At 34.1% G+C, this 23,042-nt stretch overlaps 1 protein-coding gene across 12 annotated transcripts in view; it reads right to left on the minus strand.

The window, feature by feature from the left end:
* The window catches only part of DGKB (diacylglycerol kinase beta), a 776,793-nt gene that overhangs the window by 424,224 nt on the left and 329,527 nt on the right, over positions 1-23,042 (minus strand). For all 12 annotated transcript variants that reach the window (XM_053897058.1, XM_019443494.2, XM_053897059.1 and 9 more), the window contains one exon: positions 1,977-2,062. In XM_053897058.1, the coding sequence (XP_053753033.1) occupies positions 1,977-2,062 (86 nt within the window). The remainder of the gene's footprint in view (positions 1-1,976; positions 2,063-23,042) is intronic.

Raw genomic sequence — 23,042 nt, forward strand, 5'->3', positions numbered from 1 at the left:
TAATTTGTGTGTATTTATAGCACTTTATGAAACACAAACAAATACCATAATTTACAAAGTGGTGGGAATTTTCAGGACTTATGCCCGAATAAAGCCTTTTAAAATTTTAACTCAGTTAAAAATTATGGTGGGTTTGATTTAACATCATTGAAATTCTCAAGGATTCAGGTATATGCATCATAGGAATATACTAGACGGCTATCATCAGAGTGGAGGTGAGCATTCCTGTAAAAAGTCCTTTTGCACACCAACTCTAGGTATATTTCACTTTAAGGAATAAAATGTTTCAAAAAATCAAACTCTAGAAGCTAGTAAAATGTTAAAAGTGTTTCACTGTGTTGTTCCTACCCATGGTGCTGCTTTGGGTCAGAGCAAACAACATAAGAACTGGGTAATTCTGAGATCAGCAGGGTTCTTTGAGATTAAGGTTTACAGAACATAGTGCTTTGGGTTCAGAACAGTAAAGATCTCTGCCATCAAAATTCCACATAGTTTTGTGTAAACCATCATATGCCTTTGATGACTCTCACAAACATATATTACTTTTCTTTATTTTTTCTACCTGCTCAGCCCTCAAAGTGAGTATGCATCTGTGTGAAGAATGTGGAGACAACAGATTATTTAGGGATGGATATGCCCCAGTGTAGTCAGTGAGGCTTAGATTTGGGAGGCTAAAACAAACTCACAATATCGTACTGTTTTCACTAACATTCTTACAAGATCTCCGGCTCTATTCAAGCAGCTCTAATTTCTGCAGTTTGTTTCTGATTTTCTCTTTAGATAATGCACATTATCCTATTTACATCTTTTATTGAAAGGCCCAAGAACACAGTTTTCAGTGTTTCTTAAAAAAAAAATGGACTAAAGTCATAAGATGTTTACCAAAAGTGTATTGACAACATGCATTCACTTTTAATTTGAATACTTTTGTGTGTATGAAAAGATAGAATATTTTCACCTGCATTAACTAAATCAAAGTTTGCTTCAATTTACATAGACAGCAAAACTTCTTTTGAACCAACTATTTCCCTTTGGTGAAGGGTCCGTTTTTAACAAAGAATTGTTCAATGTAGTAGCTGAAATGAGAACTAAAGAAATGGATATTTGTTTGGCATTTATCTCCTGTTAAAGGCCGGTGCATGATCATTTTACTGACCTGTAATGAGTTGTGACATCTGTCTCTGAAAAACTAGATAATTTTTCTCAACCATCAAGCTTTTGTGATACATGTCTGCTTTTGATCCTCAGTCATGTATCTGCTTTGTTTGCTTATTTTAAAAAAAATGTTTTAAAAGTTTAAATAGAGAAGCAATATAAAATAAGGTTAGGCGTGAGCTCGAATCCTAGGTCTATCAATTCACAGCTCTTAAAACGTTGTTCTAATTATTTAACTTCTCCATATATTAAAGCCTCTCTCTATAAAATGGGATTATCAATACTATGTCAAAAAGTTGTGAGAATGAGGATGGATGGGGTAAAAATATTAGCACAAGGTCTATGAGATAGTTCATGATAAATAAAAAATAGCTATGTTAATAATAATGATTGATGCATGTGATATGAATGTAAACAGAGGGTAAGGTTTCGAGGCTCCATGCTTCAATGAAATAAGTACATCTATTTGGCACACATTATCACAAATGCTAAGATGCTCTTTGGCTCCCTCTTCGGGGCAAAGAAAGAAATGGAATTTGTAAAGCCTGATTTGAAAATAGCTCTGAGGATTTAGGAAATTCCAAGAGAAATGGATTTAAAAAAGAAGGATTTCTATATAGAAATTGCAAATTATTTTACCAATTAAAATTTCTAAATGTAGAAAATACATTAAGCCAGTAAATAACGTGCAACATGCCAGATGTCCTATTATACCACCGTAGCACTCAAAGATATCAATGCATTAAATAACATAAATAAAATATAAATAATTTTTGGTTGCCAGTCTCACCCCAGCGACATTAAATATGTGTCTTCATTACCTATGCAGTCCAAAATCCATCCCACGGTTCCATCTCCACCACAGGCTAACACTCTGAAATCAGGAACATCACGGAAAAAGTTTAACCTGAAAAATAAGCATGTAATGGCACATGATTGAAACTTTAAAATTAGGACTTGTAAAGTTTTGTATTCTTAGCATTTTGTCTAATGACAGACATTTTTAGTTTATGAAAACTGTCAGATAACATCAATGATCTTATTGAAAAATATTCAATAACTATCTAGAATAAAATTCTAAAATAAAAGAACATCTCGATTTAAACATATTTTAATTATATATTCTAGATTCATCAACTCTTAAGTTTACAAAAACAAAACTAAGACATTATAATTTTTATTAAAATATCCTATCATATTTGATCTGCAACTCACAAATAATCCAAAGTGACATTGTAGTATTTAATTCAATAATTTTCATTAATCAAAAATGCTCTTTTGAATCATTATATAAATATAACTATTATGCCAGCAAATATATTTTTGAGAGTTTTCAGCCTTTCCACCACTGGAAGAAATTGATCACATTGCTTTTGGGGTTCTGTTTCCTTTGACTTAGAATTTGCAAATAGAGGCTTCCCCTCGGCTATTGACGACCCTCTGTGTTTGCTACTAGGAACACTCAAGCCGAATTGCTGGGTGGGCCGCAATACATGACCATAGCTTCTGTTGCTAATGCAAAGAGCATCTGCTTGTTAAAGAAACCCACCTTGGGGAAAGCTAAAAAGGCAGGTATCGCAGGCAGTTATACAATTGTATATGCCTATTTTCTTGCAACAAAAATAAATAAATAAATAACTGAAACAAGACAGAAATATGTGGAATGTGTCTGTTTATCTCCCTTACCCAGGGGTAACCAACTGGTAGTAATATAATATTCAATCCTCCAGGAAATTTTTCTATATATTTACATATGTGAATGTACACATATGAGCATTATTATTCACATATTTTTAACGTGAATGGGATTATGCTATACATCCTGTTAATGTATTTGTGTCCATTTTTTATTTAAAAATGTGCAAGAGATCCTGCCATGTCAGCTCATATAGGGTTGCATCATGACTTATAATAAGTGAATGCATTATATAAGGTATACACTCCATGATCGAAGAAACCATTTCCCTTCATGTACTTTTAAACTATTTCTAGTGTTTCACTAATACAAAAAATAGGTATTATACTTAATACTATTTGAAGTACGTTTATGAGAACATGTGCATGTTTTGGAAGGCTAATCTTCTAGAAGAGAAATGTTCCAGTATACCATCATATTACTCTCTGAACAGCTCCCGCTATGAAAGATGTGAATATCGATTTCCTTCAACTTCAAAACACTGTAGGTAAACAACTTGAGGATATTTCTTCAGTAATAGTGAAAAATAGAATTATGCTATTATTGTCAAATCACATATCCCTGCTTGCTAGTGGATTGAGCATATTTCTGTAGGTTTACACGTGTGTGATCTCTTCTGTGGACTGCATCTTCAAACCCTCGTCATCTTTTCCACTGAGTCGTCTTTTACTATTGTCTTATGAACTCTACATATTATGAATGCTGTGTCTCATTCAAATTAGCATTATTACAAAAACAGTTTGTTAAAGTAATACAAACAGTGCGTAAATATAATAGAAATGTATAAAAATTTACTAAAACCCCACCATCGGATAATTAGAGCCATTAATATTTAGAACATGAAACTTCCAAGTATTTTCTTAGGTACTTTATTGTGGATATAATGTTAGACATGTTGCAATATTTTCTTAGAGACTATTTCCCATTTGTTTGCTCATATTATGTATAGCATAATATTATGCATAATTTAAGCACCTGTGTACTAATTGCCCACCCCAAGGGAAGAACATTCCTAATAACTTACATAGACCTCTGTGGTCTTTCTCTCTTCCTCATACACAAAGGTGAGCACTATTCTGAATTCTTAGTCATTATGTGCATGCCATAGACAACATATTGTTCGCTTTTTGCTTTTTCCACGTAGCATTATTACTAAGATTCATTCATGTGATAGCTGAAGTTATCTCCATGTATAGTTGAAATTACTCAATTTCTATTGGTAAATATCATTTAGGTGAATGTGTCTTTTGAAATCCACGTCGGTGGACATTTGGATTGGCTCATTTATGTTCTTACAAAAACTGTATTGGACATATTCCTAGGTTTCGTGGACAGTTGCTACTTTCAGAGTAGGATATACTTATATGCAACTCTAGTTTCCCAAAGAAGTCTTACCAGTGCATGCATCCATTCACAGTATAGATAAAATTTGGCTGAACCCACTCTAACACTTACAATGTCACACTTCTTAATTTCATGCGTTTCCTCTTTTGTGAAATGGTTATTCATGACTTTTATTTCTTTACTCCCTTGTCTCTTGTTGATTTGTAAAAAAAAAGTCTTTAATTGTTCTTAATTTTAATGCTTTTTCTGCAACTATCTTCTATAAGTTGTTTTTTTTTTTACTTTAATGTGTATTTTAATACACAAGATTTTAATGCATTCAAATTCATCAATCTTTTCGTAAGTGGTTAGCCCTTTGGCCTATATTGTGTAACAAAAGCTTGCTTACTTGGAGGTCTGAAGATAATTCATATATAATCTTTTTTAAAATTTCAGTTTTGCTTTTGACGATTCTTTGTGGTGGTACGAGGTAGGGATCCCTTTATTCACTTCCTGTTCTCTCCCTTTCTCCCTCCCTCCATCCTCTCTTTCTTTTTGTTTCTTTCTTTCTCCCTTCCTTCCCTCTATCTTTCCTTGTGGCTCTTGTGCACCAATTTTTCTCTCTTCTTTGTTCTTTTTATTTATTGAATAATTCCACTTCCTAGCTCCACCATAAATCAGATTTCTATACATGAGTACATTTCTTTTTGAACTGTTTTATTTTATTCATAAATTTGTCCATCCCTCAACCAGTACCACATTAATTCCTTAAGTAATTTTATAATAAGTCTGTATCTCATACAGTGTAAAGAATCTAGGCTATTATCCCTTCTTTGCTTTTCTATATACATTTTAAAGTTAACTTATCCTATTCCACACACACAAAATAACAAACAAAACCAATTATGATTTTGAACAAAGTAACATTCAGCCTATAGATCAATTTTGGGAGAATTAAAGTTTGTATAATGTAGTGAAGTTTCCTCATCCACGATACAGCATGTTTGATTTATTTTAGATATTGCTTAGTGTCCTTCAATAAAGCTTTTAATTTTCTGCTTCCAGGTCTTGCATATGTATTATTAGGTTTATTCTTGGTTGTTTTATAGTTTGTGTTGGTATACTAATATTACTAAAATAGTTTATTATTGATGTTTTGTTGCGGGTATAAGAAAATATATTTGACTTTTATATTTTGATCTTGCAAAGAGCCACATTACTCGTGTGGTTTCTATTGCCCATATTTTGTAGATTCACTTGGATTTCTATGTAAATAATTGTATGATATGATGATAATAATGGTACTATTAGTGATCTCCAATTTTTCTAATTGTTATTTCTTTTCATGCTGTCCAGAGCTCTAATATATCACTGAACTGGGATATTCATAGAGAACACCCATAATTTTTTCCTAAATTTAAGTGGAATATTTCTGTATTTTCCCCCACTTAATATGATGTTTTTGTACAGATTTTCTTATTTTCTTCTTTTTTGAATGACACCTTTTATAAGGTTCATAAAATTTCCTTCTATTCCTGTTATAGTAGGGGTTTTTTATTATGAGTAAATGTTTAAATTTTTTCTGCATCTTTTGAGATATTGATATGGTTGATCTCATTTAATCAGTAATGTAGGGATACACATTTAGATATTTTTGCATTATTAAAATACCCTTACAGTACTTTACATACCCAAATTGGATATTGTTTATTACTATTTTGTAGAGAACTGGATTTAGTTTGCTAATATTTTCCTTAGACATTTTGAATCTATATTGATCAAAACAGACTTACTATTTTTCTTCCTCCTACCCTCTCTGTCTAATTTTTGTCAAAATTATTCATAACTCATAAAATTAATTCTAGAATATGCCTTCATTTTCATTTTTTTGGAAGCATCTGTACAATTTTTGGAAGGTAGCACTTGCATATCAACTATCCAGTTTCTGGTGAGTCTTTATCTCTTTCTTTTTTTATATAATTTTTTCAATTCCTTTAATAATTATTGAACAAAATTTCTATTTTTAATACTCCCTAAATCAGTTTTTGCCATAATATATCCTATTAATTTGTTTATCTCCTAAATTTTCAAACATTGACTCACTGAAGTGTAGAAAAGTTTTTCAAAATATGCTGGCAGATGAAAAGTTTACCGTAGAGCTAATTGTTTCTGGTGAAAGCCTAACCGTCCATTTGACTCACCATTGTTCTTCTACTCCATGATGATGTTTCATCTGTTATTCATTCTTGTTTCTTTTAAAATTGTCATCATTGGTTCTTCAGCAGCATCCTACCCCCAAACATAAACCCCATGTGACTGTCAGACCAGCTTACTCTCTGTAAATAGATTGCTAAATGGATTGAAAAATTGACCTCTCTATCTCAGCTTCTTATTCCACTCAATCCATGCTGTTTTCCCTAGAGATTCACTCATTCCTTATTTCATTCATTCACTGAATAGTGGCCTTGGAAAATTATTTAATCATTCTGAGCCTCAGTTTCCTTTTCTTTAAAATGAAGTTAATAACATTTGCTTCATTGGGCTGTCTTAAGAAACAAACCATATGTATATGTAAATTACATTGTACTATCCACGGGTTATTACTGATTCAATCATTTTCCCTTCATTAAAAGTAGTATATATGTTTTATAGGTCAGAGTGTCATGCCTTTATTTCCACTCCTCCCTCTCCCTCAGTGTTCTGGTAAAATCACAGGGAGAACTTACTAGCAAGCAAACCTGGATGGACAATGAGAAGTTTTCCTACCTCCAATCTGAAACTGTGGCCAGTGAACTACTGGGAGGCCTACTTATGGCATTACGGCCAGAACATGCAGAGAAAAACAGGTCTGAGTGAGAACAAATAAATCCAAGAGACTTGGCAAGAACCAAACTGCATGGCCCTGCATGGGCACTAACTTTTTACTCATTAAGCTGTAAAGGCCAGCAGATATGAGGATCCCACTTCACATGACATCCTAACCATAAGAAGGATGAGGGAATAAGGAGTGTCTGCAAAAATGCGTGTTTGTGGAAACTTTAGTGCTGTGTACTATACTTTCACCTACCAATTTCAGAGGTCCACTTGCAGAATTAATACATATTAATATTTCTCAATCAAGTAATCATGTGTGGCTCCGGAATTTATTTAGGTTACGTTTATGGAAATGTACTGAAATTAAAACTTAAGGTGATTTATGAAGTGGATTAATAATTGCTGAGTTTCCAGGGTTGGTCATCAGTGCTCTCCTAGGACAGTTACTATTCAGCCGCAATAGCTACATGTGAAGGAGATCTAATATTAATGTACAGCTTTAGTAGCTCTGTGTCAGCTGCTTTCCTACCACATTTACTCAACAGCCAACACTACAGCACACACTGTAAAAAAGGGTGGTGAGATCTTCAAGCTTAATACCACTAAAAGTAAATCAAGATATTGCATCTAAGATTTAGAAGTCTACTTTCCATTGCTAAGAAGTGTTAGGATAAAACTGACAAAGAAGATTGAGGAAGTTTTAATAGTTACCTGACAATAATATTTAAAACGCACACAAGGAAAACTTTTTTTAAAAAGAGAAAAGAAAAGCTATAGTATGGATTCCATAATCTTGGAAAATATATGTGTATAGCTATTAAACAATGCATATATTATAAAATTATATTCTTTGATATTTACAAGAAATCAGTATGAGATTCATAAATATTGTCGGAATAATAATGCAGGATGAGCTCTCATTAGTAAATACTATTCATATTTCTTAGCATTAAAGAAACACAAGGTTGAAGGATCCAAAATGACTTTGTTATATGTCCTCAACTCTTCCTTTTCCTCTTCTTTGCTCAGAAAAAATGTATCAAGAGCTTGCCTTAAGAAAGGTCTGCATTTTGATTTAGGCATTTTGAGCCAGAAACAAGCATACTTACCTCTTATTATTTAGCTCAATTCATAGTCATACCTTCAGGTACACAGTTAAATATTATTCTTATGGTTATAAGATTAAATGGCTTCACAATGGCCTCACTAAAATCAGATTGAATCTTCTGATTTGTGATGTTGCTATTGTTTTTGAAACCATATTGCTAGTCTAGAAAAATAATGTTTGATATCTTCCACTTCATTTCCTAACACCCAGACCGCATCTATACATACCTTGGTATCACTGGATACTATTATTGCTGCCGCAGTCACATTGGAAAACCTATGCATGAAGCGATTGTGTTCCCCAAAGTCTCCTCTCTACTGTATATTGCCAATTAACAAAATATATTCCATGGCACCTGGGTGGCTCAGTCGGTTCAGCATCCTACCTCTGCTCAGGTCATGATCTCATGGTTTGTGAGTTCAAGCCCCGCATTGTGCTCTACTGACAGCTGGGATCCTGGAGCCTGCTTCGGGTTCTGTGTCTCCTTCTCTCTCTGTCCCTCCCCTACTCATGGTCTGTCTCACTCTGTCTCTCAAAAATAAGTAAACGTTAAAAAATTTTGTCTACAAAATACATTCTTATATAGTGTCCTTTTCTGTGGATCTTGATAATGTCAGCTTCCAAGTGATTACCCATCAACTGTAATATGCCTCTCCCATCATTTCAGCTTAAAGTAAAACTACTTATAACCATGTCCTGCCATCTCATATCTTATGTATTCTCTTTTACTAAGAAAATATAAAGGTTAAGTAAACTAGCAAATGCACCTGTTTTAACAAATTTGGCTAGTCTTTCAAGGATACTGTATGAAAGATGGATTTATACTGTTTTGGCAAGAGGGCATTTCATGTAGATAAGTGGGATAGTCATACAAAATGTAACTTGAACTCCTCATGATGAACCCAGTATAAATGCTGTTAGCACCACAGCTAGAAATAACTTCCAGAGTATTGGAGAAAACATGTATCCCAATGAACCATTAATAACTGAAACATTAATTTTATTATCTCTGGAAAAATCAAAAACATTTTTTATGCATATGTATTTTACAAGAGAAGGAGAGAAAGAGTACAGGAGAAAGGCAGTGAGAAATGACAGAGATAATGAGAGACAGAAAATGAGAGAATATTTTTCCTGGGAAACCTCTGTTATCTTATTAAATAACCTTAATGTTCTTCCTCACATGAGTTAGAGAGGATAAATCAGCAAACAATCGGCTCTGTAATGTGGTCCAAACATTCGGTTCCTTTTTCACTAATGCACATAATTCTTGGAAAATTAGTGTGTTAAAAATATCAAACTCTCTCAGATCATTTTTCAATGAATAAAAACAAATAGTTAGCTAAAATGGTTTTGGCCTTTTACTGAAACTATTCATGATTTCATTTGTATAATAAAGTACTTCTACAAAGATCTTACTTTAAAATATACTTATTCTGGTATGTAGAAAATAGCAACTGATTTAGGATTTCTTAAATATATATAAACATAAATTAGTATTTAAGGACCAAGTAGCTGAGGAACATAAAACAACCTTTTTTTTTTTTAGACTTTTTTTTAGACATTTCCTCTCATCTCTACATGTTAAGAGTTTTCTGCATTAGAATGGGAGGTAGGTGATTTGACTCAGTATTTATCTAACTATATTTAGTACTGTAAATATGCAATGAACATTATGGCCAGGTACGTGTGTCTTCATCCCTCAAAATCCTAATGTGTTTGTGTGTGTGTGTGTGTGTGTGTGTGTGTATGTGTGCATGTTTAAATACATATATACATAAATATATACACACATACAGTTTGCCTACTTATATGCATATGTTTGAAAATGTAATTTAAATATTTCTTCTAAGTTTATAATTATATGACTACAACATGAGTAGAAAAGACTGAAAATTTTGAAGTGAAGAATGAAGAGAAAAATATGATGAAGAGTTTTAATTTAGCCAGAAATCACACATATTTCCTGATCGTTCAAAGAAGTTAACTTGGAAGAATTCATTCCTAATACTTCCAGTTGGAAAGCACAAAGGTATCATCTGTGGTCCAAAGGACATTATCTAAAATTAACTCCTAAAATGTAACACCAAAAATGATTAGGTTGCTTAGGTCTTTTTGGCAAATCTACTCAAATCCATTTTGTCATTTTAATGCTTTTATTAGTAGTAATTAGGATGAGTTTTTTATATGCATTAGATCATTCCACCAAGTTAATTTTAGAATGTGAAGTAAGAAGGTATTGTGAATTATGAAATACATCTGAACTTCTATGGAGGAAAAAAAATACTTTGACAGGGATCAAATACAAATGAATAGTTAGAAATGTCTAAGAGAGTTACATTTAATAGAATATTTATACACTGAGAAAAGTAACTTTTATGAATGACACAGCACCTGCATTGATCCCTTTATTTAATATGCATTTATTAACTACAACTCTGTGCCAGGAACGGAGTTAGATTCCAGAGACCAAAAAGCAAGATAGAGTCCTTGCCTCCAGTATCTGACTGGTTTAGTTGAGAAAGTAGACAAAATAACACACAGTAAAGGTCACAATAGAAAGTTCTCTGGGAGCAGTTGATGCAGATTAAATTGAGGAGTATATCAAGGTAAGTTAATTCTCTGATGAACTGGGAACAGGATGTGAGCGAAGGATTAATATATAAGAAGAAGGGTGAATAAAGGATACCAGGAAAGTGATTAGATCAGAAATTCTGGACAGTGTGAAATAATGCATTGTCAGAAGAGAAGGGACAGTGCTATTCATCATATTATGGAATAGAAGTCAGTGAGCAAGTTTGAGAAAGGGGAAAAAATAGTTTCATATTAGACATGCAAAATTTGAGACATCTACAGGATACTAACCTGGAAATGTTGTCTAGAAGTTGTACAAATCTATATGGGACTGCAGAAAGAAATTTGAGATGGAAGGCAATATTCAGAAACAATCCAAATATATTTTGATGATCAAAATCAAGAAAGGAAGTAAGAAGAGGGAACATACAATAAAGGTTAAAAGGGTTGTGATGGAATACAGCAGACAAAGATTTTCTCTTTTTTGGGATTAAAACCTTGAGCAAATTATTTAAATCGTCTGATCATGAGCTTCCTTATCTGTAAATGGAGAAAATGCCCAAGTGATAAGTTTGTTGTATTTTGACCTACCTATTCCTGACCTATGCCCAACAAATCACCATTATTTTATTATTATAAAGTTAAGGAAGCATATATGCATGAAACAGAGTTCTGAATATGAAATTCTAGGAAGATATAATTTTCAAGGGATGAACCAGGAAGGATGTATCCAGTTACATAAGCAGCAACTGTAGAAATTGGATACAATTATTTCCTAATATCCAAGGGAGAGGAGACTTTTAAAAATAAACAGGGCTTTATTTAACATCTAGAAGTTTATTATTGACAATAGCAGTCTCCATAGAGAGTCTCCCAACTACACTGAAGAGGAAATGGAAAAGTGGAAAAATAGTTCACACAGGCATTGCTTAATCATTTAAAGTTCTGCCAAAATATTAAGTTAATAACTTCCTTTATAACACACACAAGAAAACGTGGAATTGTACATGAACAATAATATGGAAAATCATTTGATCTAAATGAAAAGTCATGCTTCAAAGAGTGATAGGCAAAGAGATTTTCTGTAGTTTAAATGGTTGTTTTGAGAAGATAATTAGCTATTAATTTTGAAGCAGATACTGATGCTTCTACAGTGTATTTGTGCTTACAGTTTAAATATGGTCAATGATATCACTAGAGCTCCCATTGTCGATGGTATATATTGGTAAGTATTCCATAAAAATTATGTATTCATAATCAATTATTTCTGAGAAAATAGAAACTCAGACCTGAATTTTTCATTTAATATTTGTATTGATTTTTTAGCTACTTTTTGTTTAAAAGTTTTATTACAAAATAAGAAAACTATTACAAACAAATATTTATAAACTATATGTTTATTTTTTTTAACATTTATTCATTTTTGAGAGACACAGAGAGACAGGGCATGAGCATGGGAGGGACAGAGAGAGAGGGAGACACAGAATCTGAAGCAGACTCCAAACTCTGAGCTAACAGCACAGAGCTTGACCCAGGGCTTGAACCCATGAAATGGGAGATCATGACTTCAGCCAAAGTCTGACACTTAACTGACTGAGCCACCCAGGTGCCCCCAGACTACATATTTAGTTAAAGAAAATACTGAAGAAGAGTATTCAAACTATTCACTAAAATTCTTGGCAGGGCTGCTCAACTTCTCTTCTTCACATTTATTTAATACACATCTAACCAACGATTTCCCCCAATTTCCACTGACATTGCTGATTGGTACATTTCTTCTCCTTTGCATCTCACAAGGGGATAGGAGGCAGTGGCCAAGGCATAAGGGGCTGGTAGACCAGTTAGCCAACAGGGTGTTTACTGAACATTTAATTTTATTTTTGAACTCACTGCATACTGTACTTCAGAAGAAATTGTTGCTTGTCTTTGTGTGTGGGAAAGACCAGGAAAAGAGAGGGGTTTTTTTTCTGGTAATGTTTCAGAAGTAATGATTACATACTGAAGCGTGAACACCATTCACTGGACAGGTATGTATCTTTTACCCTACTAGAGGAAAACATGGCAGAGACTGGATATACAGTAGAGCTCCCAAACTCATCATCATCAGAGTTTACTACAATGTACTGATTAATGATAATATTTAAATTAAAAATGCAAAATTCCTGGGCAAATACTAAATTGGGATGGATGCTAGAAAACCAGGAATAGACCAGAAGAGTCCTGGGTAAATCTAATTATCATACTCACTATAACTGTAGGACCCTATGTGATTTGGCCCCTCAGTAACATTTTCCTATGCTATTTCTATCCTTTCTGGTTCAGCCACCATGGCCATCTTGCTAATCTCCCCCAAGCATGTCAATACTGTCCCATCCTGATGCTCTTCTCCTTGGTCCTCCATCTACCTTAAATGATCTTCTATGAGATGGGCAAATGGCTTGCTCCCTCATCTCCTTCATGTCTATACTCGGTGACTTCTTCCCTGCTCAGCTTATATAAAAGAACAGACCACTCACTACCCATGTATATTCCCTTTACTTTCTCTGCTGACGTAATGTATATTTTGCTAGTTTAATTTGTCTTCCTCCACTGAAACATAAAGCCATGTGAGTAGAAACTGTTATCTCTTTGTTCAAACTGGACTGGCACTTCTAAGACTTGTTCCTCACATCTGTTAGCCATTTAATAAATACATACTGAATCAATTTATGTCACTATCATTGTTGTGATTAGTGAGCTATGTTTTACTTTTTACTTAGCTGTTGCATCGTTATTCTATTTTTGGTATGGATTACACTACCCACTGAGAGTTATCTCATTTTCACTCATTAGTAGGGACGTGTCCTTTAACTGCCTGGGGTGGATGGGAAAAGTTGTACCAGAAAAGACACTGGGCAGGTTAGCAAATTGTGAATACTCAAATAAACTAGTTTGGTAATTATTAGAAACTTTTCTTTCATGGGATAAAATAAAAAACAGGTTAAGGCATATAGATAAATGAATTGGTTATTTCTAATAGCCAATTCATGTGAAACTGTTCTTTTTAGAGTGTTCAAGGAATTTAGAATCACATGGGTCTCTAGTATAACTGCTATTCAGCCAACGAGTATTGCTTTCTTTGTGAGATGGATAACAAAAGTTCAGTATTTTCAACATCTTTCAAGTCATAATTCATTTGCTGATATATGTGGAAAGTGACTATAAAGTTGTAATACCCCAAATTGGGGAGTTCTTCTTTAAGGCAGGTGATTATATGACTTTGTTAATTGTAGGAGCACATTGTTTTGTTACCTTTACTACCCATAGATTTTTAATAAAAAATCGACTTCAAACTCATTTACTCTAGTGATAAAGACAGCATTAAGCTCACACATTTAATTGATGGGTTGTAGCTCACAAAATCATCATAAAATAGGGTTAATCATAAGAATTGGAAGGGTGAGAGAAGGGCTTTATTTTTACTTTGCCAACAATTTTTTACAACCAGCAACATTATTTTTCTGGATATTTCCAGTAGAGTTGGATTGAATTTTTATGATCTTTTTCTCAGCCTTCTGAGGATTTTTGTTTAGCTCCCTGACATAACAAGGTTTCATAACAAGAGACATATGTAGTAGGTCATCGGTTCTGATTCAAGATGGATTTTATTTACATAAAATATGGTAGAAATTTTGTTATATAAAATTATATCTTAAATTATGAAAGTAGTAAATACAATTCGTGGAATCTGTTAATCTTTCCTAAGTTACACATTTATTGTAATAGGAAAATATATTAAAATTTTTCACTATGCAAGTATGCATACTTGGAATATGAGAATCTGTAGACTGTTAACTTTTACTTTTAATATTGTATATGTTTTGCATTTAGTTCAGGTAGGTGAAACCAAACATTTCTATATATAGCACTTTCATAAAAAAAATCATTATACCTAATTATTCTAACAATCTGGAAAATAATTTACATGATTTTAAAAGATTTATCTTCTATTTTGTTTCATTTCAATAAATACTTGATTTTTTTCCTAGAATATTTTAGGGATGATATGAGACTAAAATAAACCATTTGTACTTTCACAAAGCTTTAGAGTTATAAAGGAAAAACCCATGTCACAAGTACACAAAAACTTGATATTGACTTTATATAGGCCACATTAGCATATGCAGTTGTTGTAACAGCTCAAGATGAGCATATTTATTTCAGTGTTGTGAAGGAAAAAAACACCTCCTCATTCTCTGACCAGAAAGCAATATATATAGTGTATATTTCATCTTTTCCAACTAGTTTACACCTGCAAATAATGTTTTCAATCAGATAACAACATGCATTATCAGGAAGAAACCTTTTTTATGACATAGATACTAATTTTAGAGACCACTAATAGAATAGAATCAGAGAGAATTTATATAAGGAGATATAATGGAAACAAACAAATATCCACTTCTGTCTTGAAAACAATTTAAGATAAAAAGGGAAATGTCCAAAGAGTTTGATATTTACTAAATAACTCACACTAAGGATTAGCAGAGCTCCAATACATCAAGAAAAGTTTCAACTCTATAAACGAAGTTTTAGAAAAGAAAAAATAAATAAAGATAGGATGAGAGAAGAGATGCATACATAAAGATTTTACAGACTGGTGTGGTAAGGAGGAAAAAATGGGGAAGAAAGGGAATTAAAAGAATGAATAACTGCAAGCTCATGGTGGCAGACAAAATAAATTTATTTTAAGTACATCTATGATACCAGTTGGAAAGTAATGCACCAAAAACAAAGTTGAGGCTAAATCAAAAGGAATATTAGATTAGTAGAGAGACCTTACAGAATGGAACAGTTCCCAACGTAAAACAGTGAAAGGGAACCTCTGCAAAAGCAGCTCTGGTAACAAAGCCATGATCAGGGATAGCACAGCTAGAAATAGGAGGGGCAGGAGTTACAACAAGTGAGCAGGTCAGTCATAGCCTGCTCAGCGTCCCCATCAAGAGCAGTTACCAGTGGCATTTGCCTCCAGGATAATAACAGAGAAACAGTTCTTCCATGGAAGTACTGGTCTGCCACTGGGGACACAGTGCGGGCATTGGTATGTATAGAAACAGAGCGTTCTCAAAAGTGATCCAAAAGAAACTAGAAATTCAATGCAATTTCATTCAAACCTTTTTATTTTATTTTATTTTTAAAAAAATTTTTAAATATTTATTTTTGAGAGAGAGAGAGAGAGAGCAGAAGAGGGGCAGAGAGAGAGAGGGAGCCACAGAATCCAAAGCAGGCTCCAGGCTCTGAGCTGTCAGCACAGAGCCCAACACAGGGCTTGAGCCCTTGAACCATGAGATCATGACCTGAGCCAAAGTCAGATGCTTAACTGACTGAGCCACTCAGGTGCCCTTATTTTTATTTTTATTTTTTTTACTTGAGGCAATAACTAGGAAGAGTAAATGTCACTAAATTTTGAGAGAATATTTAGGGAGATAGAGTATATAAAATGTTCTATCCTTAGCATCAAAACACCAACAAAGCAGAGCAAAGGGCAGCAATACTCTAACATATATATTATTTCATCATATGTGAAATTATGTCAAAGCAGTGGTGAAAGAGTTGGACTAATGAACAGCTTTGGTTGAGACAATTACATTTCATTTTGAGGTGGAAAATGTGCTCCATGTCTATATAATCCATATCTTTCAATGCATTTCTAAGAGAAAATTCAATCTTTAAAGATTAAAGGTCAGAACCTTAAACAAAATGTAAAAGTAATAAAAGAAGATATACAGGAACATTTCATAATCTCAACTTGAGGAAAGAGTTTTCTAAAGCTTATAAAATAGAGACATCGTTCTGCATAGAATTAGTAGATAAAATTTTGAATATTTATATGGACAAAAAAAAGAAGAAAATAAAAAAAATTGAAAGCACACAGAGCAAACTAGAAGAAAGCATCTGCAACACATATAAAATGATGGTGTTAATATTTATGCAATGAGATCTTAAAATGAACGTAAAAAAGACAAATAAATCAAAAGGAAAATGGGCAAATAAAAGAGCATATGCTTTACACAAGAAATATAACACTTTGGTATACATAAGAAAAAAAAAACTTGTTTGGAGCATCTGTTCTTTTGGCCTTATTTGATTATGGGGAAACATACTGCTGGGAATGGTTTTGGTAGATACACCAAACAAGGAAACCGACTGTATTGAATCAAACAATAGGCATGTGACCAAAGCCAGGCCAATGAGACAATTTTTCTCTGAAATTTGAACTTGAACTTTGATCTAAAGAGATAATTATGGGTTACTGATTCATCCATATGCGACAACCTGCAAACATGGTAATGCACAAGGCTTATTACTAAGAATGTACTACTATTATAATTTAATTGGGAAATTACCCCAATTGTACCATATCAGTCTGGACTATAATACCTATTATACAGCAACTGATCTATTTATTCAATGATTCTCCATGCTGCGTGCAAAGAATCAACTGGGGAGATTTTAAGAGATTCAAATGCTTGATATCACCCCCAGATAATCAGAATCTGCCTAAACTCTGCACCACTCTAAAGGAGTGTCCCATATCTGTGTCCTAATAGGGATTCTGTTTAAGTGGGCCCCAGGCTGGGTGTGGAGCCCAACATGGGGCTTGAACTCACAACCCTGAGATCAAAACATGAGCTGAGATCAAGAGTTGGACAGTTAACCAACTCAGCCACCCAGGCACTGCCTCAACACCTCCCGCCGCCCCCCCCCCCCCCCCCCCCCCCCGCCTTCAGAGGCATGTTTTTAATTCTCATTCTTTAAGGATAAAATAAACTGGTTTGCCAGGGCCTCTCCATGATATATCAGAAGTAACATGAAGTAGACTCCTGTGGAAGGGGGAATAATCTGGGAACAGAAAAGAAAGCCAGCTGACCAGAGGGCAGTATTTTAAACAATAAAATTTGTTGTCTACCTTTTCTGGACAGAATGTTGACCAAAGTTTATGAAATACAACAATTCAACAGCCCTGCTGATAAGATGTCTTACATGATAAAGGACTTGGAAAGGATAATAATGGAGAATTAGTAATGCAAGAAAACTTATATAAGTGAACTTCTCAGAATGAACCCATAGTTGGGACTTTAAATGACCCAAAGGAATCTTAGTTATTCCCAATGAGTATGCAGAAAAAGATTCATGTTCATGTTGGTAGAAGTGGAGGTGATGGAAGAGATAAACAACATTAATTTATCTTAAACAAGAAGGGTAGTTAGACTCAGGAGTGCTAAGTTGTCATCAAAGAAACCGATGAGTGAATTCCAATGTGTTGATTTACTTCAATGGACTCAAACAACTACTTAGGAGTAGACTAAATTCATCTGACTCCTTCCATAATGGTACTGCAGCCTTTTGCCTCACTGTACTAGACATTTATTCTAGCAACTGGATTTACTTTTCCTTCCCATTATGTTTCTGTCAATGGTTATAGCAATTGAGTTACTGAATGCCTCACACACTACCATAGTGTGTCACATACTGCTATCTCCTCTCAAAAAATTCCTTTCACAGAAAAAGAGGAAAGACTGTAGGCTGATGCCCCTAAGACTTGAAATCCTTATCTTGTGTTTTATTGGGCAGAAGCAGTTGGTCAACAGAACAGTGAAATATCCTACTAAAGACTCAGTCACTGAATCAGTGGGGACACTTAAATGGTGTACTAGAAACTGATGTAGCACATGGTCTAAACTATATGACAATGCTTACTCATGTTGCAAAAAAAAAACATGGTCTGGGGCCAAAGGGTGATTAAACTTAAGTGATTAAACCTACGTGATTAAACTTACAATTATATTTAAGACTCACTGTGATGGTTAATTTTATGGTCAACTTGGTTGGGCCATGGGGTACCCAGATAGTTTATCAAACATAATTCTGGATGTTTCTGTGAGAGAGTTTTGGATGAGCTTAATACTTAAACTGTAGACTATGTAAAGGAGATTGCCCTCCATAAGGTGGGTGGGCCTCATCCAATTAAGTAAAGGTCAAATTAGAATAAAAGGCAGAATAAAAGAGAGAACTCACCAGGCTGGTGGCCTTCAACCTAGGACATTGGCTCTTCCTGGTTCTAAAGCATCTTGCCAGCCTTTAGATTCAGACTGAAACATCAACTCTAGATTTTGTACTTGTCAGTCTCCCATGGCAGGTAATCCAATTCCTTATAATAAATCTCTCTATATATAACCTATTGGTTCTGTCTCTGAAGAACACTGACTCGTACATACATTTTAAAAATTTTGCTTCCCATCCCCTTGGTTTTGAACTATCATCATGTAGATGTTTGTTTTTTTTTTTTTTATTTTTTTTTTAACGTTTATTTATTTTGGGGACAGAGAGAGACAGAGCATGAACGGGGGAGGGGCAGAGAGAGAGGGAGACACAGAATCGGAAACAGGCTCCAGGCTCTGAGCCATCAGCCCAGAGCCCGACGCGGGGCTCGAACTCACGGACCGCGAGATCGTGACCTGAGCTGAAGTCGGACGTCCAACCGACTGAGCCACCCAGGCGCCCCCATGTAGATGTTTTAACACCTCAGCGAAGAATGCTGCCATAGGAGACAATACAGTTTTCAGTGAATTAGAAGCTAAGATTGACACCTGAACATTTTGAGGCTTTTCACACCACTAGACAAACAAGCAAAAACAAAACAAAACAAAAAACAAACAAACAAACAAAAAAGATATGGTGTCAACTGATGTAGTTGACTCTGATTCTCAAGGAGAAATAGGTTTGTGGCTGCACAATGGGAATAGAGAGTACTAATAAGATCTCTCCTCTATCACTGGTTTGTCATGAAAGGCCAGGTTACATATAATAACAAATAACCCAAAATCTTAGAGACATCACCTTACAGAGGCTTATTTATCCTCCATTCAATGGGGATCATGAGTAAGGTGATGTGTGTGTGTCTCCCTCTCTTCTTTCTCCCTCTCTTTACTCCGTGATACAAGCTAACAAAAGACCCAATATCTAGAATACTGCTGGTTGCTCTGGCAAAGGAAAAGAAAGCATGGAATATCTACTTTCTGCCCACAGTTTATTGTGAGAGACCCATATGGTCATTCTAAATAGCAAGGGAAAAGGAAGTACACTAAAATCAATGCCTGGGAAGAAACCTGGAAATATTTGATAGTTAACATAAATACTGTCATATATCCCCATGTCTTTCAGTAAGGGTCAATGAAAGACTAATTCAGTCCTATAGAAACAATACTACCAATGTCTCAAAACTATAAGGGAAAAACAGGTAACTGCACTGGGTAAAAACATATAGGCAGGAAAAATGTTTTAAGTTTCAACTATAACTTTCAACCAGTTACAAAACCAGGGACAGAGACTTTACATGTGTCCCATTCCTTTTATTATTAAAAGCATCATTCCATTAAATTCATATTAAACATTTTAACTTTCCCCTTACATTTTTGTATGTTAAGTGCAAATGTAGAGAAAGAGAGGAGAAAATAGTCATCTCCACAGATGTTTCCAGCAAACCAGGATGGAGAGTGGGATATATGAGACTCTGCATTGTCTACATTTTAGAAGAATGTGTGTTTTCAGTTGTATATTTAGTAAAGGCAATATACTGAACGGCATAATTTTGTTTTTCAATAAATATGTTCACAAAAGAAGGGATATTGGACAACCCAATGACTGGATTGTGCTGAACACCTACTGCTTATTCCCTCTGAGAATTCACCTGTCATCCTCAGGTTATAGCATCCTCCTGTATCTTTGAGGGAATAAGCCATTTAGATAGAACCTTGACAGGGCTGTGAGTCAAGATGGCCCATCCTAAACAAGTCAAGGCTGTGCCTTGGGAAACAAGAGAAACCAATAAATATACTTCTCCATGGTATATGAATCTTGAGCAGAGATATAAGAATACCAAAAGCAACTGCAACCAATTCCTCTCAGCAATAATTCCCACGGACTTTGTCCTTTATCCATGCTTCTCCGTGCCCTCAAATTGTCCTGATCCCTATCTTTAACAAAACAGAGTTCTTTTATTTTTCAATTAATTCTAGGAGTAACTTCATTCTGTTGTTCATAGAAAAGCAATCTAATTAATGCCATGCCCAACTTTGTAATTGATCAAAGGCATGCAAATAAAAATTACACAAATATATCTTCACCTGTCACATTGGGCAAAAATAGAAATTACTGAAGATAGTCAATTTAAAGAACATGGTGGGAAATAAGCCTTATATACTACTTCTGGGATTATCATCCAATACAAGCTTTTTGTATAGAACCTTGGCAGAACCTTACACAATTAAAATGGAAAATATTCTCAACAAAGCAATTCTACCTACTATCAACCTATTCTATGAAAATATTTTAATATGCTTTCAAAAACATAAATAAACTGATAAATGTTAACCTAACATATTTGGTAATAATGTTAACATATTTGGTAATAAACATATTTGGTAATAATGTCAACTTAACATATTTGGTAATAAAAGCACAGACAATCTGAATGTTTATCAATAATGGGACAGTGAACAAAACTACGGAATACTGTACATCTCTTCAAAATAATGAAACTGATGAATATCTGTTCAACTTAAACAACATCCATCGTATGCTTTTGAGTAAAAAATAAGCAAGCTGCAGAGCAATAAAAGACCTATATTCAAGTTACATAAAAAATCTATTCATCTATACAACATATATGTGTATGAATACATTATATATATGAATATATTATATGTAAATACATCACATATATACATTAGGTTTTATGTTCCCATAAGAAGTTTTGGGAGGATACACATAATTTGAAGTGGTAATATGTGAGGAGTATTAGTGCTTGAAGTGGAGCCTTTAACATATTTTCTAAGTAATATTTATTGAGTGTAGATTTTCAGAAGTACATACATTATTTTTTATTTTTTCAATATATTAAAATAGAGTGCAGGATAATATGATGGCTAAAACTGAAAGAGTGAAAGGAAACATGTTGTACATGTTTAAAGTGGAATAGGAAAAAATGAAATGAGGAAACAAGGCTAAAATCATTATTATTGCAGTGCATTGATATGGAGCTTCAAACATGTAATTATTAACTAATTACTGTAAATAGTACTGATAATAAATAACATTAGTTGAGGATATATGTAGTAAGCCTAGTCTTATATGCTTCATAAGCATCATCCCATTTCACTTTATAATTATTCTATGAGGCAGGTACTCATTTTAGAGAAAAAGGCAATGAAGACACAGAGGTTTGTAATTAGCAGTCAGTGGGCATTGAATTTAATTATGAAATACGGGAAAATCCTGGACTTACTGATCTAGATAGAACTAAAGAGGTCCTGGAATGGCTAAATTTTTGAATACATCACTGCTTAATCTTGCAGAATAAGAGCTACTGCTTCAAAATTTAGAGAATATTGAAGAACGAGAAAAAGAGCCACCCTGACTAAGCTTCCTTGTTAATAGCAAGACTTTACTTTGCTTCGCTTTCTTTCGATTGGGACTTCCTGTATGTGGCTCAGGCAGCCAAAAATCTGATCATGATATTTTAGATCCTGGAGTCTGGATCTTGACAAAGACAATGTTCTGAACTAAATGCTTATGATGATCCTGCCTTTGACAGCAAGGAGGTTCTACAGATCACTGCTCAGCTGGCATTGGACAACAGGTAGCAGGGAGTGGAAGAAAGAGATGAATATATTAAGGGTGCCTGTGCTAATTAGCTGTGTATTATTTACCTTTATTTAACATAAGACACAACGGTATACATTTTCTTCTGAGCATTTAAAACCATCCAATTTCAATATTTGGTTTCTGGTTTCCGAGGAAAACCTGGAAGACTTATTCCAATCACACTGATGTATTTTTATTGCTGTTGTTCTTGTTTTTTTCAAAAGAAGCTCATGTAAGCATTATAAAGCCTCTTACCACCTCATCTGGTCTAAGGTTTACTCTCATGTTGGGAGAGAAAACAGGTCAGCGGAAGTTACTAGTAAACTAGGCCAAATTAATGATGAGTGACTTCAGTGTATCAAAAGCACATGGCTCTGTTGGAAAAAATAAACGTATTTTACTACCCCTTACCTATGAATAAAGGATCTTGGAAAAGAGTGATAGTCACTAGATTTTGCAAGTGGTAAAGGAAACAATCATGTTATGATTTCTATTCTTTGTGAGCTAGCTTCTTCTTTATGGTAGATCTTCATTCGCTATGTAACAAGGAAAGGAAGAAGCAGTAGTTCTTCAGACAGATGGTCTGGATATTTAGGCAGCCAGCAAGCGAGTGTATGCGATTAGCGGTGATAGTAACAGTACTCCACGGTACTTAAAAGGGAAAATATGTGCTGGAAACAGACTATT

Source organism: Panthera pardus, unplaced genomic scaffold, assembly GCF_024362965.1.
Source record: "Panthera pardus isolate Hobbes unplaced genomic scaffold, ASM2436296v1 HiC_scaffold_8, whole genome shotgun sequence".
NCBI classification, from domain to species: Eukaryota; Metazoa; Chordata; class Mammalia; order Carnivora; family Felidae; genus Panthera; species Panthera pardus.